This window comes from Lemur catta, chromosome 1 (assembly GCF_020740605.2).
Source record: "Lemur catta isolate mLemCat1 chromosome 1, mLemCat1.pri, whole genome shotgun sequence".
NCBI lineage: Eukaryota > Metazoa > Chordata > Mammalia > Primates > Lemuridae > Lemur > Lemur catta.
In genome coordinates this window covers 107,834,590-107,857,695 of record NC_059128.1, presented here as the reverse complement: position 1 = coordinate 107,857,695, position 23,106 = coordinate 107,834,590, and the positions used below count along the sequence as shown (strand labels likewise).

Below are 23,106 nucleotides of genomic sequence, written 5' to 3'. Positions count from 1 at the left end.
TGTAATTCACCCACTTTGTTCTCTGTGTCAGTAATTTGCTCTTCTTTCATTGCTTCGTAATATTCTATGACACAAATCTACCACAGTTTATCTATTTTCTGCTGATTTTACATTTGAGTTGTTTTGAATTTTTGGCTGATATAAAGACAGCTGTTTTGAACATTCTTGTCCATGTATGTGGTGGACATATTCATGCATTCCTGTTGGGAAAGGTGGTGTCATTGCTGGGTTTTGGTGTATACAGGTGCTACCTTTTCTACGTACTGCCAAACAGTTTTCCAATGTAGCTGCAATGTTTTATGTTCTATCCTGAAGCGTACGACAGGAGAGTTCCAGTTGCTCTACATGCCCGGAACACTTGATATTGTCAAACTTTGTATGTTTAGCCATAATCTTGTAGGGAGTGCAGTGCTATCTCATTGCAGCTTTAATTTACATTTCCCTGATCACTGATGGTACAGAGGAGCACCTTTTGCGTATACCTGAGTGGCCATTTGGATGAAATATTTTGTGAAGTGCGTATTACTCTTTTGTCATGTTTTAACTGGGTTGTCCTTTGCCTCGTTATTTGCAGGAATGTTTGTTTTTTTCTGCTTTTTTTTTTTTTTTTTTTTGAGACAGAGTCTCACTCTGTTGCCCAGGCTAGAGTGCTGTGGCGTCAGCCTAGCTCACAGCAACCTCAAACTCCTGGGCTCAAGCGATCCTTCTGCCTCAGCCTCCCAAGTAGCTGGTATGTGCCACCACGCCCGGCTAACTTTTTCTGTATATTTTTAGTTGTCCAGATAATTTCTTTTTATTTTTTTGGTAGAGACGGGGGTCTCGCTCTTGCTCAGGCTGGTCTCGAACTCCTGAGCTCAAATGATCCACCCACCTCCGCCTCCCAGAGTGCTAGGATTACAGGCGTGAGCCACAGCCTGCTTTGTTTTTTGTAATTGCATTCTGGATAAATGTTTATCAGATATATGTATTGTAAATATCTCATCCCAGTTTGTGTCTTGCTTTTTTCACTGTCTCAATGCTATATTTTCAGAGGGCAAGGACTCGGCCTACCTCACCCACTGCCCTCTGCCCTTTGCCACACCTGGCACATAGTAGGATCCACAGTTATTGAATGGGCGGCCACGTTGAGTCCCAGCTCTGGGCTCACTTTCCTCCTGTGGGCATGTTTATCCTGGTCCTGCCCATACCACAGGATTTTGTGAGGCAGTGGGAAATCGTCCACCCCAGCTTTGGGTTTTGGAGGCTCTAGGGCAGCGTCAGCGCTTAGATTCGGAGAGGGCGGAGCTGGGTTGTTTGAGGGAACTTGCAGGCTAAGCTCCACGTGGGCGCCCCGCCCACATCAGGCCCCGCCCACAGCTGTCACATAGACTAGGGGCTTCTAAGAGGCGTGGTTGGAACCCGGAACGAGGAAGTAGGTGGAGCTTCGGAGGCCACTGACCAATGAAAGCACAGAGCTCTGATCCGTTAGGGGCGTGGCTGAGGAGACAGAGAAGGCAGTGCCCATACTGCCATTGGGCGGCCTGTCGTCGTCAGGGAAACGCGGCGCCCCGGAGGTGAGGGGGCGGGGTTTCCAAGGAGGCGGGGCTTCCGGGGGCGGGTCCGCTGAGGAGCGCCCGCCGTCAGCTGACCAGCCGCCATCTTGTCCGCCATTTGCGAGCTGCCCGGAGCGGGAGTGCGGGCCTTGCTGAGCGGGTCGCCGCCGCCGCCGCCGCCGCCGCCGTCTATCGACCCCCGCCGCAGCCCTGGCCTGGGAGCTCGCCCCGCCGCGGCGGCCGGCAGCGCAGCGCTCCGCGGGCGGCAGGCGCGGCCCCCGGGCCCCCTTCCGGCTCCCGGCCGCGGGCCTCCTGGGGCCAGAGCCCGTCGGCCGCCGCGATGGCCCTCAAGATGGTCAAGGGCAGCATCGACCGCATGTTCGACAAAAACCTTCAGGACCTGGTCCGCGGCATCCGCAACCACAAGGAGGACGAGGTGAGCCCGGCGCGCCGAGAGGGGCGGCCCGGCCTGGTCCCCGCCCGGCCCTGCCCTGCCCTGCGTTGCCCCGGCTCGCGCCGCTCCGGACCCTGGGGCGCCTCACACCTCCTCCCCAGCCTCAGTTTACCCCGAGGGGCAAAGGCGCCCGAGCAGCTGCTCCTGGGCTCCCGCGGGTGTCAGATCTCCTGGGGGAAAGCCCCGGGTCCCGCCGCTGGGTGGCCTCCCTCCTGTGCCTCAGTTTCCTTGCTCGGAGGGAGATTCGGGCCTGCCTTGTCCCTCCCGAAGAGACTTGCCAAGTCTCCGAAGAGAGATTCTCCAACCTGTGTGCATTTCCGCATCACCTATGAAAAATGCAGAGTCCAGGGCTCTGCCCCAGGACCTCCAATGGGGACCCTCCCTGGAATAATGAGGCAGGGGGTCCCGGGCTGCCCTTGGAGGGCAAATGCGTGTCCACGTCGCTTCCTGGGGCCTGGCTGGGAAGCTGGCGAGGTCTCAGAGCCTTGTCTCTGACAGGGAGGACAGCAGTGAGGGAGCAGCCCACGGGAACCTGGAATGGGGAACCTGAAAGCCAGGGCAAGGAAATGGTTTTCCAGAAGTGAAATGGTAACTGTGGGCACCTTTTCCTTCCCACTCCTCCCTTCCCCCAGCCTGTGACCTAGATTGGGGAAGAATGGGGGTAGTTAGTGGCCACCAGGCATCCAGCCTCATCAAAGGATGCCGGTGCAGCGGAAGCATTGAAAATTCTCTCTCCTGCCTCGTGTCTGTCTGCCACTGTTCCTGAAGGAGTGCAGCTGTCTGATACCCTGATATCCTGCAGGTCCCAATACCAGATGCTATCTCGTCCTCCTCACAGTGGCCCCCAGGAGGGGCAGAGAAGCTCAGGAATTTGCTGGGAGGTGCCCTCAGCACAGGTCCCCCTCCCTGGGAACCTGAGTTCTTGTCATGTTGTTGTTGCACTTTTTTTTTTTTTTTTTTTTGAGACAGAGTCTCGCTGTGTTGCCCGGGCTAGAGTGCCGTGGCATCAGCCTAGCTCACAGCAACCTCAAACTCCTGTGCTTAAGTGATTCTCCTGCCTCAGCCTCCCGAGTAGCTGGGACTACAGGCATGTACCACCATGCCCGGCTAATTTTTTGTATATACATATATATATGTTTTTAGCTGTCCGTATAATTTTTTTTGTATTTTTAGTAGAGATGGGGTCTCGCTCTTGCTCAGGCTGGTCTTGAATTCCTGAGGTCAAACAATCCACCCGCCTCGGGCTCCCAGAGTGCTAGGATTACAGGCATGAGCCACTGCGCCTGGCCTGTTGTTGCACTTTTTCAGAAGTGGTGTGACCTTCTCTGCTGTGTCATGAGGTTATACTTGTTCGTCTCCACGGCCCCCTTCCCTTTCTCAGGCCACTCCTTGGTTTTGCATTCTCTGTAACTAACTCATGTGTGGTCTTCAGTTTCTTTGTGAGTTGAAAGAGTAGCTGATTGGCCTGGATTTTATTTACTGAGCATGGCTGAGCACATTTGGGACGTGGCTTGCTCCCTCAGATGACTGTTCTGCACCGGTAGGAGCTCCTAGGCCTGCCCCACCTTCAGTGGGTGTCCCTGAGCAGCCTGCTGTGGGATCCTGAGGACGGGCCACAGGATCTGTCTGGTGGAGGACTGCACCCTCTAGTCAGGCAGTCTGGTTTTCAGGGGGCTGTGTCTGTCATCCTTGGAAGTCCCCTGGGCCTTGGTTTCTTCATTTGGAATTGGTATGAATTGATGGCACCTTCCCCACAGGCTTGGGCCTGTTCAATGGGGTATTGGTGGTGGAAACATATTTTTAAAAGCACAGGACCAGGATGGTGCTGGAAGTCCTTGAAAGTCCCAGGTTTCCTCGTGGGCCCTGCTGTTGGCCAGTTGGCTTTACCGGACAGGACACGTGGTGCCTAGGGCCTTGGTTTTCTCATTCGAAGATCATCCTTATGGCCTGGAGAGTGATCATTCAGGTGTTCACTCCTGGGATGTGTCTGACTGCTGGCGTCTCCTGATTGGAGAGCAGTGAGTGATGGTTTGGTGACGGTTGTAGTCTCACCCTCCCCGCTGTGCAAAAGCAGCTACCATGTAGACTGTTGTGGGTTCTTCCCTCCTACCCACTGCACCCGGAACGGATTGCTGACAGTGTGCTTTTTCTGCAGCAGTTTAATTTCCAAAAAAGGTTTCGATTTTATAATAGGTATTCGCTTAAAACTTCGTGTGACATTGTGGAAACAAGGCTTAGCAATAACTTCAAAAGCCACGTGGAAAGGCAGTGTGGTTGAGTGGAAACGGTATGAAGTTTTGGGGACTTGATTCCAAGTTCTTGGACTTCCTTAACTGGGTGACCCAGGAGAGGTCCTTGCTCTGTGTCATCATCTGTAACATCAGGTGGCAGTCCCTCCCTCCTTGCCAGCGGTTCTGAGGATGCACAGTCTTCTGTCTTCTGCAAGCGCCAGAGCACCGTAAGAGGTTGTCTAGTTCACTGTTTTCCAAGCCTGAGACTGTCATCCCTTAGCGGGTTGTGAATTCAATTTAATGAGTTATGCTAAGTAAGGAAAAGGAAGGCTGGGCGCAGTGGCCCACACCTGTAATCCCAGCACTTTGGGAGGATGGCTTGAGTCCAGGAGTTCAAGACCAGCCTGGTCAACACAGCGAAACCCATTTTCTACAAAAAAAAAGAGAGAGAGAGAGAGAAAGAGAGAAAAGAAACTAGGAAATACTCGACAGTAAGCATGTAGAGTCCATGTCCTTTCTTAATCCTTTGTTTCTGCATATGATTTGTGCGTGAGTGTGTGTTTGTGTGTGTGTGTGTGTGTGTGTGTATGTGTATGTGAGTTGGGTTACCATGCAAAAAATATTTCTTAAAATGAGTCCAGAAAGTTTGCAAAGTAGTGGTCCAATTTGCACAGTTTTGGGGCTGCTCAAGGTTATTTGAATCCTTAAGATGCAGCAAGGATAATGTTGGCAGGTTGGGGGGGGTGGTCCACCAGGGATGTCCGTTGCTTCTAAAACTTAGATATAATTTGGGAAAAAAACCTAATGACCTTTAATAATTTATTCTCTGTTACTTTTTATATTTGGGGGAACACTTTTATTTGAGACAGGGTTTCTGTTGCCCAGGCTGGAGTACAGTGGTGTCATCACAGCTCACTACAGCCTCCAACTTCTGGGCTCAAGCGATCCTCCTGCCTTGGCCTCCCAAAGTGCTGGGACTACAGGCGTGAGCCACTATGCCAGGCCCCTTACCGGCATTTAAACATAGGAAAGCAGCTCCCATCTTTACAAAGAAGTCACGTGGAAAGAGCAGATTCAGCTACGTAAAAGTTAAAACTTCTGTTCACTAAAATCATCATAGGAAAAAATGCAATGGTGAGTGGCTGGTTAGGGACAGGTCTATCTTGCCTCAGGAGGCTGGACTCCCTGATGACACCACACAGGACCGTGGAGACACTGGAGAAGCAGGCGGAGGACCTGCGACAGCATGGAGCAGGAAGGCTCCCACCTGTGCTGACCTGGGCATGAGTTGCTGCCCCTGTGGGAGGATCCCATCCCAAAAACCAGAGGTGGGCCAGGAGGCAGGAGCTGACAGGTGCCACTGCTCCCGTAGTGCTGTCCCGTAGAAACAACTGGAGGTGTGGGGAGTTTAAGGTTTTAGGAGAAAGGGGTGCTGTTAATGGTAACAATGTTTTTTTTCCCAGTCCAGCCCAGGCGCTGCCGTTTCTCAGGCCGTCCTTAAAGGTTATCGAGTTCCTCCTTCACACTCTTGTTCCTTGCAGGGTTTTTGAGGGGGTCTGTGTGTATTTGGACCCCATAGCACATCTCAGTCTGGCTGGCCACGTTTCAGGTGCTCCAGGCCACACGTGGCCAGTGGCTGCCAGGTGGGCTTTGCAGCTGTGTGCCCGGGCCATTGTGGGCCTCAGGTCATGCCTCCCGCTCTCCCCTCTGCTTAGTGGGTTTCCCTGGCTACTGGCTTCCTCCTCTTCCCGCCCTGTATGGTCTCCTTAGGCTCCTCCCTGTTGCCCTCTGGGCTTCCTGTTCTGCCTCCGACCTCCTGCCCTCTAACCTCATTCTCTCCAGCTCAGATCTTGGCACTCTGTATCTGCCTGTCTAGCTGTCACCTGGACATCACCACCGGGGCGTCTTGGGGCCCCTCCAGCTCAGCGTATTGCAATGGGCTCTTCCCTTGCCCCATCCTGCCCTTTCTCTGCCCCTCCTGGCTCTTGGAAAGCCTCAGGCCATCCCCGTCACTCACTGCACTGAGTTTCTGGTGTCTTTTCTGGGCTTCCTGGCTCCCTGCTGCAGTTTTGGGATGGGCCACTGTCCTCGTGATCTCACCCACGTGTTTGCAGGAGCCACCTCTGCTGGGCTTCTGACCTCAGTTACCTCCCAGCCTCCCCCAGGTCCTTGCCTGCCCCAGACCCCTGAGTGGGCCCATCTGCCCCGCTGGTGCGGCTCTCAGCCCGCGTGATCCGGCACCCTGCTCCCCTTCCAGCCTGGTCTCTTGTCAACCCCCTCCGGCCACGTGCAGCCCTAGGCCTTGGTGTGCTCTGGATAGAGCCCCCAACTTGCCAAACCTTCTGTCAACCTCCAGGCCTTTGTACACCTGTCCTTGGCCCGGAGTCCCTCTGCCCCCATACCTGCTAACATTGGTCACTGGCCCAGCAGCTGGCAGTGGTGGGGGCTCAGGAGATGCCTGTTGAGGGACTGGATGGACGCCTCCCTTGTCCTGGCTGACTGTCTCGTGAGGCCATGTCTGCTGTGTGGTGTCGAGTTCATGCAGTGTCCGTAGCAAGTCCCTCCAGTGCCGCCGCATCAGAGGCCAGGCTCGGTCCTCTGTGGCCGGACCAAGAGCCTAGTGTGGGAGTCTGGTTCACCTGAGAGAGGCGGTTAGAGCATCTGGGAGCAGGCGTGCACATGCCTTGGGACTTGTGAGCAAACTAAAAGGATGTCATTTCTGGATTTTTACCACCCTAAACCAGTGTCAAAATATTTTCATGTGGGTATAAAAATGTATAGCCCATTTAACTGAAGTGTCTGAATGTTTATTTTATTAAAATTTAGTTTAATCGTGTAGCATGGTAATTTAAAGTTGGGCATAATTGAGGGGTAGGATAGAATACATGGCAGTGGTGACGTTCTGTTGTCTCTGACCTCAAAGTGCTGATTCCGTGTGGCTCTGCCCCGTGCTCAGGTGTGTGTGGCCTCTGCCCATGAGAGTGTGCAGGGCTGGGGGTCACCCTGGCTGCACCTCAGGGACTGTGACTTGAAGACTTAGCATGCCTGGCACGGGGTGACACTCAGGACGTGCTGGCTGTTGTTTTGTAGTAGTCCTTCTATTTTAACAGCTTCTTTTTTTTTTTTTTTTTTTTTGAGACAAAGTCTCGCTCTGTTGCCCGGGCTAGAGTGAATGCTGTGGTGTCAGCCTAGCTCACAGCAACCTCAAACTCCTGGGCTTAAGCGATTCTTCTGCCTCAGTCTCCCGAGTAGCTGGGACTACAGGCATGCGCCACCATGCCCGGCTAATTTTTTGTATATATATTTTTAGTTGGCCAGATAATTTCTTTCTATTTTTAGTAGAGACGAGGTCTCGCTCTTGCTCAGGCTGGTCTCGAACTCCTGACCTCGAGCGATCCACCCACCTCGGCCTCCCAGAGTGCTAGGATTACAGGCGTGAGCCACTGCGCCCGGCCTTATTTTAACAGCTTCTGAGGAGAAAAAAGATACCAAGTTTGAACTGTTTTTTCCTTTCTTTAATAACACTGGCCATTCCCCTAAAAAATCCCCCCGCACCCCCACACTGTGGACACCAGGCCAGATTTTCTCTGTGGGGTCCATACTGGGCACCGCAGGTGCTGAGCAGCATGCCTGCCTCCACCCACCTCATGCCAGGAGCTCCCCTTCTCTCAGTCATGACAGCCACTGATGTTCCCAGACATTGCTCAGTGTCTCCTGGGGTTGGAATTGTCCCCAGGTCAAGAACCCCTGACCCAACCTGATGGTAAGAAAAATCTCCCAGAATTCCTGGACGCCCTCCCCTTCATCCTGGTGGCCCCCTTGTCCCCACGTTGTCACAGTGTTATTGGACCCAGAAAGTGTATTTTCTAGATTTGCTGTTTTTCCTGTTTTAAATCTTTTTAATTATGAAATATGCAACGTATAGGACATCGTATAGCTAATTATTATGATAATTATCCAATTATCCTGAGTTTTATGAGTATGATTTCCTTGATTTGCTTACATTGTCATCACTTAAGTTTGTGTCCCTAAACTGTAGAGCGCCATGTATCCGAAGGTGTATGTTTTTGCTGCCTGGCTTCCCGGGCTCCTGCCATGAGAGCCGCGCTTGTTGTGGGTGCTGTGTTCTGTCATGCGGCTACCGCATTCACCATTCTGCACCCGTGGACATGGGGCGTTTCCGGGTGGGAGTGGAGCTGTTGCAGTGGAGTAGCTCCAGCCTTGCCGCTAGTGTGAACAGCCTGCATCAGGGGTGACCGCCCTGGGCAGTGCTGGGGTGGGGTGGGGTGGGGTGGGGTGTAGCTCTGATCCCCTCCCTGGTTGTGAACGTGGTTCCCTCTCTCTAGTGTCTCAGCCGTCTGTGTTCTTCATGAAGCTTCTTCAGGGCTGTGACCTCTTCCACTTGTCTGCTTTTCCCATTCCCAGGGATTTTTTACAAAGGTGCCCTCTAAGCCGATGGCGTGGAGCCTGGGTGGTGCATGGCTGGGACGGCAGCTTGGGTCAGCTGTGAGCCCTGCGGTCATACAGGTTCTGTGGTCTCCCGGACAGTCTGCCTTAGTTTGTCAGCAGGGAGGGGAGAATCTGAACTTTAAAAAAAGAAAATGTGCCCCAGAAATCCTGATGTCCATCCAGGGTTGAAACAGCACATCTTATGGCCCCAAGGAGTTTATTCAGAAAGGAAGTACGTGTCCTGTGTTCTAGATTAAATTCCAGAATGATTAAATAGATGCTGAAACCAGCATCAGTGTTTTAGTGCTGCTTTTGCTCCATGTGAAGTGTGAACTTTACATGGAACTGGTTGAAGTGTTTGAGAAATTTCATCATGTTGCACCTCTAATTTCCTTTTCTTTTTTCTTTTTCTTTTTCTTTTTTTTTTGTGACAGAGTCTCACTCTTTTGCCTGGGCTAGAGTGCCGTGGCGTCAGCCTAGCTCACAGCGACCTCCAACTCCTGGGCTCAAGCAATCCTGCCTCAGCCTCCCAAGTAGCTGGGACTACAGGCATGCGCCACCATGCCCGGCTAACTTTTTCTATATATATTTTTAGCTGTCCGTATAATTTGTTTCCATTTTTAGTAAAGATGGGGTCTCGCTCTTGCTCAGGCTGGTCTCCAACTTCTGAGCTCAAACAATCCGCTTGCCTTGACCTCCCAGAGTGCTAGGATTACAGGCGTGAGCCACCTCAATGGCCCTCTAATTTCCTTTTTTTGCAACACTTTACACCTTTTTTTTTTTTTTTTTTTTTTTTTTGAGACAGAGTCTCACTCTGTCACCCAGGCTGGTCATCCTAGCTCACTGCAGCCTCTAACTCCTGGGCCCAAGGGATCCTCCTGCCTCAGCCTCCTGAGTAGCAGGGACTACCACCACGCCTGGCTAAATTTTTCTGTTTTTAGTAGAAACAGGGTCTCGCTGTTGCTCAGGCTGGTCTCGAATTCCTGGGCTCAAGCAATCCTCCCTCCTTGGCCCCAGAGTTCTGGGATCATAGGTGTGAGCCACTGCGCCTGGCCTATTTATTTCCTTTAGTGTCCACTGGGCTGCTGAAATGTGTCCTCCACAAGCGTCGTTCTGGGGTCAGCCGGAGATCTGGGCTGAGTCTGTGTGCAGAACCTGGGTAGGGAAAAGCCGTGAGAAACGGCACCCCCCAGTGCTGCTGCTTTGCTGGTTCCCAGCGCCTCCTGGGAATGTGCTTTCAAGATACTTATGGGAGGCTTGCACTGGGAGGAGCTACCTGGCTGTTACCAGAAGTCGAAAAGCCGAGAGGGCATACCAGGTTTGGGACTGACCTGGGAGTCCCTGGACTGCCTGGGAAACTGGTGGACTCAGGTGTATCACATTGTGTCTGCCTGTTCGTCAGCTGAGGAATGTTTGGCTGGCTTCTGTTTGACCTGTTAGGAATAGTGCTATGGCGAACACCCACGTGCTGGTTTTCAGGATTCTTGGGCACACACACGGGCCATGTGGCAGCTCCCTGCTTAACCTCTGGGGGAGCCCCAGGCTGTCCTCCACTGCCCTCCTGCCATGGGGGGGACACTGACTTCTCAGCACTTGTGATTGCCTTTTTGTTCTTTCCCTTTTAAATCATTAACAAGCATCAACCTGTGCAGAAAAGGGTCAGCCATGCACCAGGGACAGGAACTGAGGAATCTTCATGGGATTTAGTAACTTGAAGCGTGTTGGAAGGATCCGGTGATACTTGTTTCACTGCACTGCACCTTGGTCGTAAAATATTCAGCACGTTCCCTGAAGCTGCGAGAGCACCCGGACAGCTGTGGCTCTTCCTCTGCACCTGTGCTGGTGGCAGCTGAGGGCCTCAGGCTGGGTGGGGTGTGGTCCCAGGGTGACACAGGAAGGACTGGGGGCAGAGGACTTGGGACAGGAGGACCTCTGGGGAGGGGCAACGCAGCAGACAGTGCAGCAGGAGGAATGTTGAACCCCAAGGTCAGGGGCACAGCAGGACAGGGTCCTAGCAGTTGCAGCTGTTGGTCCCACGGTCAAATGACGGAGAGGGCTCCTCATCCCTCACAGGGTGCTTGGCATTGGGGGCTGGGGCCAAGCCCACCTCACGGGTGTGGGGCCCTCATGCATCGGCTAACGGAGTTGCTCTTGACCCCATGGTGACTACCCTCTCCTCCTGGGGAGGGCTGGATTCTCTTTAGAGCCGACGTGGAGCCAGCTCTGCCTGTCTCTCTCTCACGGTGGTAAGAGCCTCGAGACCGCCACTCCCAGAGGGGCCTCTGTCTGTCACTCTGGACCTTGTGTGTCAGTTCTGCTTCGGGTCAGGCTGTGTCGGGTAGTGTGCAGTAGACACGCTGGGTTAGTGAGTGGGCTCCAGGGAATCAGAACACACCTGCTGTGAAGCCTTCACACAGATGTTCATGCAGCATGCGCCACAGCAGCCCACGGTGGGGGGATCCAGTCTGAGGGGTGGGCACATAGGGCAGGGTGTGTGCACCCTCCTCCACCACTACATAGTTCCAGAACATTCTCATCACCCCAGAGAGAAACCATGTCCTTCCCACCCACTCCCCCCCTTGGCACCCAGGAATCCATGTCTGGTCTCTGTGGATCTCCCTGTTCTGGATATTTCATATAAATGGAATCTCACACTACGTGGCCTTTTGTGTCTGGCTCCTTTCTGAAATAGTTATTTTTAACTGTTCTAGCTAAACATTTGTAATTTCTATTTTTTTCCCCTTTTAGGCAAAATACATCTCTCAGTGCATTGATGAAATCAAGCAGGAGCTGAAGCAGGACAACATCGCGGTGAAAGCAAACGCAGTCTGCAAGCTGACATATGTAAGTGCTCTGTCTGCTCGGTGGCCCTGGGCCCATGCCCCAGCGCTGTCGGGCTGCCCTCTGCTCCACTGCGTGCCTGCCGTCCATCTGCCCATCAGACGTTCACTGGTGCCACTGCACAGAGCTCTTGTGTCTGTGCTGTCAGTGAGCTGTGCAGGGTAAACTCGGAGTCCTGGAGAGGCGTGTTGCGATTGTCACGTGGCTGGCGTGGGCAGATGGCAGCACTCAGGGCGTGGTGGTGGCCCCGGGGGGGCCCTCTCCTGAGTGGATGTGGGCAGGGGCGGCCCTCTCCTACAGTCTCAGCTTCCGCCGGGAAGCCTGCTGGGTGGAGCTGGGGCTCTGAACCTTCCTGGGCCAGGTTCCCTGCCTGGCTGCTGTTCCAGGTCAGCACATGGGCAGAGGATGGGCACCCCCCTTCCTGCCACGGCCTGTTTCCTTGTTGGAGACAGGGAGCAAAGGGCTTCTCCAGGGAGTCCCTAGTGTTGGCCTTTGTCTCACGTAGCTGTTGTGAGCAGCCCATTCCCTTAGGCTAGTAGGGGAGTTCAGCCAGTGCAAGGACGCACTAACTTCTCAATTGCAGGGGTTTATCCTCATTTAGGGCCTGTTACTGGCCTATCCCAGTAGTTTTTAAAAGTAAGAGTTGTTTCTCAAGAGAAGAAAGAAAAGGCCCCAGGGGTACATGTTAAATGAACTTTGTGTGTGTGGGGGTTTTTTTTTTGTTTTTTTGGTTTTGGTTTTTTTTTTACCCAGAGACAGAGTCTCACTCTGTTGCCCTGGCTAGAGTGCTGTGGTGTCAGCTTAGCTCACAGTAACCTCAGACTCCTGGGACTACAGGCATGCACCACCATGCCCGGCTAGTTTTTTTTTTTCTATATTTTTAGTTGTCCAGCTAATTTCTTTCTATTTTTAGTAGATACGGGGTCTCGCTCTTGCTCAGACTGGTCTCGAATTCCTGGGCTCAAGTGATCCTCCTGCCTCAGCCTCCCAAAGTGCTGTGCCTACAGGAGCAAGCCACCATGCCCGGCTCTATTCACAGTCTTAACACACAAAGTTGGAGGCTGCAGTGAGCCATGACGATGCCACTGCACTCCAGCCTGGGCGACAGAGTGAGACCCTGTCTCAGAAAAAAAAAGAGAGAGAGAAATTGTAAATGGGATATGTCCTTCACGTGTAGGGAGGGAGTATTAGATATCACGGCTTTAGCGCCGTGTCCACCTTGGCTTATGAGTAAAAGTGATTGCCTTCCTCTCACAACAGTTACAGATGCTGGGGTACGACATCAGCTGGGCCGCCTTCAACATCATAGAAGTGATGAGTGCCTCCAAATTCACGTTCAAGGTGGGCTTTGGGATGGGGAGGCTGGCAGGGTGGTGGGAGGAAGGATGCCCCACTGGACGTCCCCGCAGATCCGTCCCCTGGCCAGGGCCCAGCTGGCACGGGACACGGTCCAGCTTTCCTGAGTGGGCTGGTGCCGGCAAGGGGTTGCAAATTCAGATAAACTCGTAACTCCTCAAAAACCCAGCCAGACGCTGGTCCCTGCCCAGAGGCCTCCACTTGTCAGCGTGTCCTGTTGCCTCTTGGACATTTCTGAGCATTTTTTGTTTGCATTGTGATCTCCCTTGTCAACAATTTTGGATGTTATTTCCTTTTCGGTATCATATAAGCATGTCTGCATGTTAGTAAACTCTCACAAAAATAATTTTTCCCACACGTGGCCCGTTATTCGGTGACCGAGCCCCCCTGTGGTTTCTAGCCTGAGGGCCCTGAACCCCTGCCTACGGGTCATGCTTGGTAAAGAAATAGAATATCGTATTTGCTAAAGTTTGTGGCAGCTCCCTGTGCATGTGTTTTTAAACCATCAAATACGTTTGTGAGTGTGGTTTTAGCTGTCACTTCGGCCTGGCAGAGAGAATTGAGCCGTCATAAGATCCCACATTTAGACTCGCTGTGGGAAAGCAGTCCCTGGCTGCCAGTGAGCTAGGGAAGTGCAGAACGTTAGCGGCAGGACCAGGTGGCTTTGACAAACCTCAGTGGGAATTTCCTCCTTTGGAGCTGGAAGAGACCTGGCTTGGTTCATAAGTGGGTTCCTGGCACCCAGCTGGCGGGGGGACCCACTGCCCACCCTCCTGTGGCCCTTGGTGTTGCCCTGACGCAGCGTCTGTCCTCCCCACAGCGCATTGGCTACCTCGCCGCCTCCCAGAGCTTTCACGAGGGCACCGATGTCATCATGCTGACCACGAATCAGATCCGAAAGGTAGGCCTCCCCTTGTGCTGAGTGCTGGGCAGGTCTCCCCAGCCAAGCCTCTGTGTCCATGCTGATTTTCCCATCACATGCATGGGAGAGCAGGAAGCAGGAGCCCTGGGCTCCGAGGGTCCACAGACCCAACGTCTGTGGTCCCTTAGCAAGCGGGCCTGGCTTCTCTGGGCTGTTGTGTTTCCCAGGAGACACGAAGAGATGGCCTTGGTGGGTCGAGCTCTGCTCCCTGGCGGGTGTGCAAGGCTGGGGGCTGCTGAACATCTGCCTTCTCAACCTCGCTTCTTGGAAGGCTGGTGGCCTCCAGGCATCTGTGCTGCAGCTGGCCTCTGGTCACCCCGTTCTCTTTCCATCCTGTCCCTGTGGCAGCATCCCTGCCCTCATGGGGCTTTCCATCCACGGGCTCTTTTGAGCTACCGACATGTGTATCTTCAGTTGTGTGTACCTTTTTTTTACATTTGAGATGGTCTTTGAAGACCATTGAGTAGTAAGTTTCCTCTTTGGCCCCAGCACTTTGTGCATCTTTTGTTTCCCCTTCATTGTGGAGAAGCCGGGGGTGTTGGGGAACCAATGCCACGTTATTTGGGCAGCTTGTCCCTTTCCATCCCTGGCCCACAGTCCTGGCCCGCAAGTGCCCAGTGCAAGGGCTAGGCTCTCGGGAGGTGACCTGGCTTCGCGGGCTGGGGATCTCAGCATGCTAAGGGGTGGGCTCTGCAGGTGCTGGCCGTGTGCTGACACCCTGCATGGGGGGCGGTGCAGACCCCACTGCTGTTGGCTCTGTTGGGCTGTCCGTCCTGGGTAAGGTTATGGAGCCGGGCATCTGCCTCGGCCACATGTGGCCTGTGGTCTAGGTGCCACAGCTCGAGGGTCCAGCTTGGCGATGAATGCTGGTCAGGGTGCACAGCAGGAAGGGAGCAGGTTGCCCGGTGGGAGTCGGGCCTTCCAAGAGGGGAGGGGAGAGGGTTGCCGGGGAGAGTGGGCAGACTACAGGACTGAGGAGGGTGGAGGTGCGGCATCCTAGGTGCCCAGGTGCCAGCTACCCAGCCAGGCCCCCCGTGTGGGCACCTCCATACGGCCTCAGGTCTCCCATTGCTTCCCTGGGAAACTCGCTCAAGGCTGTTCTGTTCTACCCGAGTGCTCCAGCCTGAGACTCCTTTTCCTGGGAGCACACACTGCTTCTGCTAAATCAGGAGTGATTCAGGCAGTTAACCATCGTTTCTGCTGCTGTTCCCACCTTTGCCTGTCTCTGTCCTGGCCCCAGACTCAGGAGCCTGTCTGTGTGGCCACAGCTCTCGCTGCCAGTTAGTGATATGCTTCCTTTGCGTAGGATCCCAACGGGAGTGCACCCCAGGTATTTGCGCTCCCTGTGTCATTTGAAATGAACCTGTGACTTTTGAAACACACCTCCTGCAGGGGCCTGGGGTCTCCTGGCAGCTTTACGAATACCTGGACATTTCCGGACACACCTTCCTTTCTGAAACTTCCTATGGCAGCCTCCCAGGGTCCCTACTCTCCTCCTCCCGGCCTTTGGTGCATTGTGCTGAATGAAAAATCCAGTCATCGAGGGAGTGAGGGCTGCACTGTGGGTTCTGCTGCCATCTCGCCCCTCAGCTGGGAGTGGAGTGGCTTTTAAAGCTAGTGTTGGCCGGGCACGGTGGCTCATGCCTGTAATCCTAGCACTCTGGGAGGCCCAGGCGGGGGGATCGCTCAAGGTCAGGAGTTCAAGACCAGCCTGAGCAAGAGCGAGACCTCCGTCTCTAATAAGAATACAAAGAAATGATCTGGACAACTAGAAATATATAGAAAAAAATTAGCCGAACATGGTGGCGCATGCCTGTAGTCCCAGCTACTCGGGAGGCTGAGGCAGAAGGATTGCTTGAACCCAGGAGTTTGAGGTTGCTGTGGGCTAGGCTGATGCCACGGCACTCTAGCCCAGGCAACAGGGTGAGACTCTGTCTCAAAAAAAAAAAAACCACCCAAAAAACTAGTGTTTTCGTATTTGTGACCACAGAAGGTAGCTCTTAAAGTGTTTCTCAGCACACTTCTTACGAAAATCTCCCCAAGAGCAAGAGCAAGTTTGTGAGAGCAAGAGAATTTCCCCAGGTGTACAGACCTGGGGCGTGGGCATGGGCCCACGTTTGAGCTATTGCCGTAGGGTTGAGCTGGTGGATCCCACGTCTAGAGGAGGCTGTGGGGTGGCCGTCAACTTCTCCTCGTGTCTCATGGTCCCAAGATAGAATTGTCCCCAGCCCGAAGCTTTTCCATGCTTTGAGAGGGACCCACAGGAGTTGTTCTTGGTCTCTTCCCTTGGTTGTTAGGGGGACAGGACCTGAAATGGTGGCAGTCTCTTGGGGTCTTGTCCTGTGGGGCTCCCTGCCTGCTCTGTGCCTGGGTGACGGTCAGCAGGCTGTACACAGGTTGTCTGCAGGCTCCGAGCTGCCCCTCGGCCAGGAGTGGACAGCCCTGGGATGCAGGCCATACTCAGAGCCAGTGCAGGCTACGCCCAGATGTGCAGTGGTCAGTGAGCCTCTGTCCTGAGAGGCTGGGCTTTCAGAGACTGGGCTCTCAGGTGCAGCGTGTTCCCATTCTCCTCAGACCCTGTCTGTCCCCAGACGGCCTGTCCTGGGTCCTCTCTTGGTGATAGTGTCGAGTGGGCTATAGATCGTTCCTGCTCATTGAGGGTCAGCTCCAGAGCCCTCTGTGGCGGGGGCGGGGGCACAGCTGCACACTGAGTGGGTGTATCCCCTTCTGGGATGTGCACGGTGATGCATAGCCACGGCACCCACCCGCTAAACCCCTCTCCCTCCCTTTCCAGGACCTGAGCAGCCCCAGCCAGTACGACACTGGCGTTGCACTGACTGGTCTGTCCTGTTTTGTCACCCCAGATCTTGCCAGAGACCTGGCAAATGACATCATGACGCTGGTGAGTTGCAAGCGTGCCCAGGTTAAAGTGTCACACCAAGGAAGCTTGGCCCTGCAGGAACGGGCCAGGTATGGGTGTGTGGCCTGGTGGAGTGGGAGCCGAGTCACCGTCACCCCCATCACCATCTGGTTGGCCAGGCCCTGGCAGGGATGTCGGTTCCTTGCTGAGGTGTGGGTGCTGGTGGCGATTGTCTCACTGTGGCCCTGTCTGCCCCTCTCCACCCCGCATAGTTCACGGTCACCCAGCTGGTCTTAAAGCAAATGGCCGGGCCTGTCGTCCTCTCACAGGGGCCCCAGTGACCTTCTAGAACATGAGTCCCGAGAAATGGCAGCCCTCAGGACATCTATTGTGTGTCCAGCTCCGTCCCCAGCTTAGCAGGACTCTTTTTCCCTTTCACTTACTAAACAGGGCCACACTGACGGGGGAAGGGGCTTGGCTTCTGCCTCGGGGTGCTGGCCCTGCATGAGCAGTCTGTCTACCAGAAGACACGTAGATCTTGGCTGATGGCCTGGAGATTGTGGGCACAGCCTACCCAGCTCTAGATTGGACCCTGTCTGTAGGCCAATTGGGGTCAGCAGCTTGTGGCCCAGGGCCACATCCATTACTTGCCCCCCGCCCGCCCCCCCCAGGTGTCAACCAGGTGCCTGGCCCGCCCCTTCCTCCCACGTTGTACACAGTAGCCCCAGCAGAGCAGGGCAGAGCTGTGTGGTCCCGACAGAGGCCATCTGGCCTGCAGAGCCAAAACAGTAACTGGCCTTCATGGGCAGCGTGCTCCCCCAGACCAGAGCAGTTGAGAGCCCAGAGGAGGGGTGGATGTGGGTGCCCTGTCACAGTGGACTAGGGGCTCTGTCAGGGCCAAGCAGTGGAGAGGTGGGGCTCCCCAGGCCTGACAGGTGAGGAAGGGCTCACCAGGGACAAGAGGACGGTCTGGCAGCCCAGGGGGGCCCTTAATGTTCTCGGGGTGGGTTGTGCTACAGGGCCGCAGGCTCAGACCGTGCACATCAGGGCTCCCTGTTGACTTTCCTTTGGGCCTCCTCCCTCCCTCCTGGGTCCTGGGACTGCCGGGCCGGGACATTCAGAGGCAGGAGAGCGACCTCCAATGCCCAGGCATGGGCACGGGCACAGGCAGGTTTCCACTTCTCTGAGACACTGCTCTGTGGTCCCTGGGTGGTGGGCAGTGTGGTGGGGTGCGTGGGCCATGGCCGGAGGGACTGGGGGCTCTTTCCTCTGGGTGGAGGTGGTAAGACGCGGTGGGGCGCAGGGCAGGGGTGAGGCGGGTGGAGGAGACTGCTGCAGACGCCCTCACTGTCTCGGCAGATGTCGCACACCAAGCCCTACATCCGGAAGAAGGCCGTGCTGATCATGTACAAGGTGTTCCTGAAGTACCCTGAGTCGCTGCGCCCTGCCTTCCCCCGGCTCAAGGAGAAGCTAGAGGACCCCGACCCTGGTTGGTGGATTTGAGTTCAGGTTGGGTGGGGCACCCAGGCCCCCGGGAGCTGCCACAGGGGCTGAAGGGAGGAGGTGGGAGGGCTTTCTGCCCATGGAACATGCCAGGGTTTCTTGCCATGGGGCAGCCATGAGACACAGTGGATAGAGTGGGGAGGCTCAGTACGGGTGGCGGGTGGCCTCGGGTTCCTCCTGGGCCCGGAGACAGTGCAGTCCAGTGCAGCACACTTGCAGCGAGGGTGAGGCGGCAGAGCCCTGGGGGAGTGTTCCCCGTGGCTGCAGCATCCCTGAGCCAGGGAGGTTGGGAGCCAGTCAGATGGCTCCCATGCCGCCAGGCCACCTTCTGCAGTGCAGGGGACAGCTATACTGCGCTGTCGGACATAGGGCCACCTCTAGCCTCATGGGGCTATTGAGCATTTGCAGTGTGGTGACTGAGAGATGCAGTTCCAGATTTTATTTCACTGAGGTTAACTGACGTTTAAACAGTCACCTGTGGCCCTGGCATCCACTGGGCAGCGTAGCCCAAGACCACATGTGTTAGAGCCTCTGGCTTGCGGCAGGCACTTGGCAGGGGTCTGTGGGACTGAAGCCAGCCAGCAGGACTGTGCAGGCCCTGCCTTTGGGAGAGCAAACCTGACCTGTGCAGGAGCTGGCGTCCAGGCTAGCTCCTCCCTGGGGCTCTGGGCTCAGTCAGATCAGGACAGCTGGGTGGGTCCCAAGCTTTGCCCAATGGTGCCCTCCAGGCCAACGGCCAGGCAGATGTTTCCGGACGCCGTCCCTTTCCCGTGCAGAAACCCCCAGCCCTGTTTTTCTCCCTGACTTAACGGAGAGAGATGGAGCCAGAGGGCTGTTCTTTGAGGCTGTCTCAAGTGTGTGGTGACGCCTGCTTATGCTCGCATTGCGTACCTTGCTGTGCAGCATTGCGTCGCAGGGCCCTGCTGCTTTCCCGTAATGTCATGAGCCCTCTGCCTTGGACCTGTTGCCTGGATGGTTTGGGCCTGGGCTGGTGTCCCCGTCCCCAGGAGGAGGTGGCAGAGCCTGTGCCACAGCTGGGGTTCCTACAGCCTGGTGGGAGCTGCCACAGGCACCAGCACCTTCCCTCTGGTTGGGAGGACTGTGGCAGGATTTTCAGAACTGAGAGTTTTGAAGTGTGGAAGGGGCAGGAGGCACACAGCTCCTGGGAGCATCCTCGGGTCTCCTGTTCTGCCTATGGCCTCCGCCCAGTCCAAGTCTGTTTCTTCTCCTTGGTGAGCCGGGTTTTATGCCTGGGGTTCTCCTTCCGTCCACGGAGAGCTGCAGGCAGACCCAAAGGCTTATTTTTTCCCCTCAATGTTTTTTTTGTTTTAATCACTAAAAGTTTTTAGTTTACCTTTTTGTTTTAAAATAATGTGAGATTTATAAAAAAAACTTGAAAAAAATAGTATAAAGAATTCCCATGTGCCCTTCATCCAACTTTCCAGAATTTTCTTTCTTTTTTTTTTTTTTTAGACAGAGTCTCACTCTGTTGGCCAGGCTAGAGTGCCATGGCATCAGCCTAGCTCACAGCAACCTCCAACTCCTGGGCTCAAGCGATCCTCCTGCCTCAGCCTCCAGAGTAGCTGGGACTACAGGCTCTACGACGCCCAGCTAATTTGTTTCTATTTTTAATAGAGATGGGGTCTCACTCTTGCTTAGGGTGGTCTTGAACTCCTTCCTGGCCTCAAGTGATCCTCCCGCCTCTGCCTCCCAGGGTGTTGGGATTACAGGTGTGAGCCACCGCGTTCGGCCTCAGACAGAGTCTTCATCACACAGCACATTTGCTGCACTCACATCCCTTCTCTGGGCTGGCGACATTTCATTGTCCAGTGCTTGGACCCTTTCTGATCCGGGTCCAGGGGTGTTTCTCTCGTGACTGTGACTTTCATAGAGAGGGGGGTCAGTCATCCTGCAGGATGTCTCTCAGTGGGCTGGTCTGCTGTTCCCTCCCGGTCAGACGGAGGAGCTGCGTCCCCAGTGTGTCTCCTCTGGGGACTGTCTCAGGGCTCATGGGGCTGACGTGTCTCATCTATGTCGGCACCACTTGCACAGGCCAGTCTTTCCCTTTGTGATTCAGTGTCTTGTGGGGATACTCAGCAGCATAGATGCTCGCTTCCCTGCTGATGTCGGCCTTTGTGGCCTGGCCTGAACCAGTTACGGCTCCGGTCCTGCCAGATGGTGCTTCCCCCGTCCTCTGCCTCCTCTTCGTTTGTTGGGGTCCTAGGGCAGGAGGCGCTGTCTGTTCTGTCTCTTGTCAGTTTACGTCAGGACGGACTCGTAGGTACCTGTTTTATTCTATGGGCCGTATCCACACCTTCGTTGTCAGTATTTTTGCTCACATTGTCTCAGGTTGGCCGTTGGGCGCCCTTTTGCATAGGTTCCAGTGCCCACTTGCCATTTCCCCTTATTTCTTGAGCATCTCTTTGCTTTCTGGCACCACAAGATGCCAGGTTCACATCCCCCTTCCCGGCCCCGGGGTCCACGTTTCTCCACGCGGCCCTGCTTCCTTCGTTGTTGAAGATCTGGCACCACGTGTGCTCAAGGTGCTGGAGTTTTGTAGCCGCTGGGCCCACCACTCAGCACATAGAGCTAGGAAGTGTGTGGGGGGGGGGTGTCAACACTGCCACTTGCCCACGCCATGTCAGCTGCCCTGGCTGGCCGTGTACTTGGTGACAGTCACGAGTTTGTTCTCATACCTGTGCTTCAAGGCCCATGCTGCAGGGTTCCCATTGGTGAGTCCACCTGGTTGTGAGGATGCCCCCTCTTGCTGATGAGGACCCCCTTGCTCCCCAGGGGTTCAGTCAGCCGCTGTTAACGTCATCTGTGAGCTGGCCAGACGCAACCCCAAGAACTACCTATCCCTCGCCCCGCTGTTCTTCAAGCTGATGACGTCCTCCACCAACAACTGGGTCCTCATCAAGATCATCAAGCTGGCAAGTAGCACAGGGCGTCTCCCCTCATGCTCACCTTGCCCCGGGGGCCTGGTCGGTATTGCTGTGGGCAGCCATTTCTGCCTCGGCACCGTCCTGCATGGTGACCGCCACTCTCACCCTGCAGTTTGGTGCTCTGACGCCTCTGGAGCCGAGGTTGGGCAAGAAGCTGATCGAGCCTCTCACCAACCTCATCCACAGGTGAGCGCGCACCCCCACGTGTCCTTGCACCCTCGGGCAGCCAGAGTTCCGGGGCCAGAGCCACTGGTGGCCTTGCCTGGCAGGCAGTGCAGGGGGCTGTCCCCTGCTCTGACACAACTCCTATCCTCATGCCACTTCTGTGCCTTCCCTCTGTAGCACGTCTGCCATGTCCCTTCTCTACGAGTGTGTGAACACTGTGATTGCAGGTGAGAGGTGACACGGGTCCTGTTCTGGAAGGGGTGGCTGTCCTCAGTGGGGGGGGAGGGGACAAGGTGCCCCCAAGCATCGCCCCTACTGGAGCTGAGGTGGAAAGCCAGGTGGCAGGGCCTGCGACTGGCCGGGCCTCCTCATGATCATGCACCTCTGCCCAGCTCCCCACTGCCCTCCACGGTAGGTGTTGCTCGGGACTCTGGAGTAGCTCAGCCCCCAGCCATGTTCCAGAGTCATCTCGCATGTGCAGGTGGAGCTTGCCTGCCTGTCTCCTGCCTTCCAGAGCTGTCGGCTCCTGCTGTTCTGTGTCCACTGTCAGACCTACCAACAGCTGTTATTTCTGAAAATTCTTTAAAGCAACCTGAGGCACGTTGTTTCACCATAGATACTAAGCATTGGTGTCTACAACAAAATCACTTTGTAAAGTGGAATCAGAAGCTGCCCCTCAGGCCTGGCCAGGCTGACAGTGTCCCCAGGGGTCGAGGACAGTCTCCTTAGAGCCAGTCTGTCCGGGTGCATTTGGCTGGTGCGCTTCCTTGTGGTTGGTGAATTAGGAGTCCCACCCACCCTTTCAGCCCACACCATCATCTTGTTGGAAAAGCAGGGTCGTGGCTCCTGGCAGGGCCAGCTGGCTGCTGGCTTCACGTGTTTCTCGTGAGCTGGTGTCAGAGCCGGGCTGCATGAGGTTCGGGGTCTCATTGCCTGCCCGTGCCTGCGGGGGGTGTGGGGTGGGCATTTGTCCCTGGGCCAGCAGGTGCTGCTTGTGGACCCATGAGGGGGCCTGACGTTCAGTGATTCATGAGAAGCCAGCCTGGGTCTGCTCTGTGACAGCTGCGTGGGCTGTGAGGGTCCCTGAGGCTCTGGGACAGTGGGAGGCAACCTTCATCAGGAAGGAGGGTGTGGTGGGGCAGGAGGATCAGAAGTGATGGGGTGGGAGAATTTGGGGTGCAGTGAGAGGCAGTGGGTACAGGTGAGGCGTCTCCAGGGCCAGGCACATCAGGAGCAGTGGCTCTTGGGTGATAGTACCAAGAGCTGGCACATGGGGTGTGGCCCCAACACCGTGTACAGCCCAGGCTCCTGTGGAACTTGCCCTGGACAGGATGCCGTGTGCCCGACACCCTGGGGCTGTGATTGGACTCGGCCTTCCCAACTCCCTGGGGCCTGGTGAGGGGCAGGGCGGAGGTGCAGGCCTGGAGGCGCAGACATCGAGTTGGGTCCCAGACCTCCTGGTAGCTGGTAGCACAAGGGTGTGCGGGGGCGGGGGGGGGCCGGACTCAGCACAGGGTCGTCCTGGCAGCTGTGGTCCATGATAGCAAAGGGACAGCAGAGGCAGCAAAGGGGAGGGGCACGGGGTGAGCCAGGGAGGCCAGGCCTAGCTTCCAGAACCCTTTCCCCGTGGAGTCACACAGGACGCGCTCTACCCCTAGCAGCAAGCCGTGATGACATGGGTAGAATGTTGTCCCCAGGGAAGCTCACAGTGACTCCACCTGGGTGTCCGTGGGGGCTGGTCGTGTGGCCCCCTTGCCTGGCCTGTGCCGGGATTCCAGACTCAGAGGACAGCAGGGTCGGGCGCAGACCATGGTGTTTGCAGGGGCAGTTTAGGCCCAGCAGCCCCTG

The 23,106-nt window shown here is 55.4% G+C and overlaps 1 protein-coding gene across 1 annotated transcript in view; it reads left to right on the top strand.

Annotated features, from left to right (window-relative positions):
* Positions 1-1,645: 1,645 nt before the first annotated feature.
* Positions 1,646-23,106, top strand: part of AP3D1 (adaptor related protein complex 3 subunit delta 1) — a 38,749-nt gene continuing 17,288 nt past the window's right edge. The window contains exons 1-9 of the mRNA XM_045543851.1: positions 1,646-1,968; positions 11,415-11,510; positions 12,768-12,848; positions 13,684-13,764; positions 16,580-16,687; positions 18,005-18,134; positions 20,942-21,081; positions 21,206-21,279; positions 21,436-21,485. Coding sequence (XP_045399807.1) covers positions 1,873-1,968; positions 11,415-11,510; positions 12,768-12,848; positions 13,684-13,764; positions 16,580-16,687; positions 18,005-18,134; positions 20,942-21,081; positions 21,206-21,279; positions 21,436-21,485 — 856 coding nt within the window. The 5' untranslated portion in view covers positions 1,646-1,872. The remainder of the gene's footprint in view (positions 1,969-11,414; positions 11,511-12,767; positions 12,849-13,683; positions 13,765-16,579; positions 16,688-18,004; positions 18,135-20,941; positions 21,082-21,205; positions 21,280-21,435; positions 21,486-23,106) is intronic.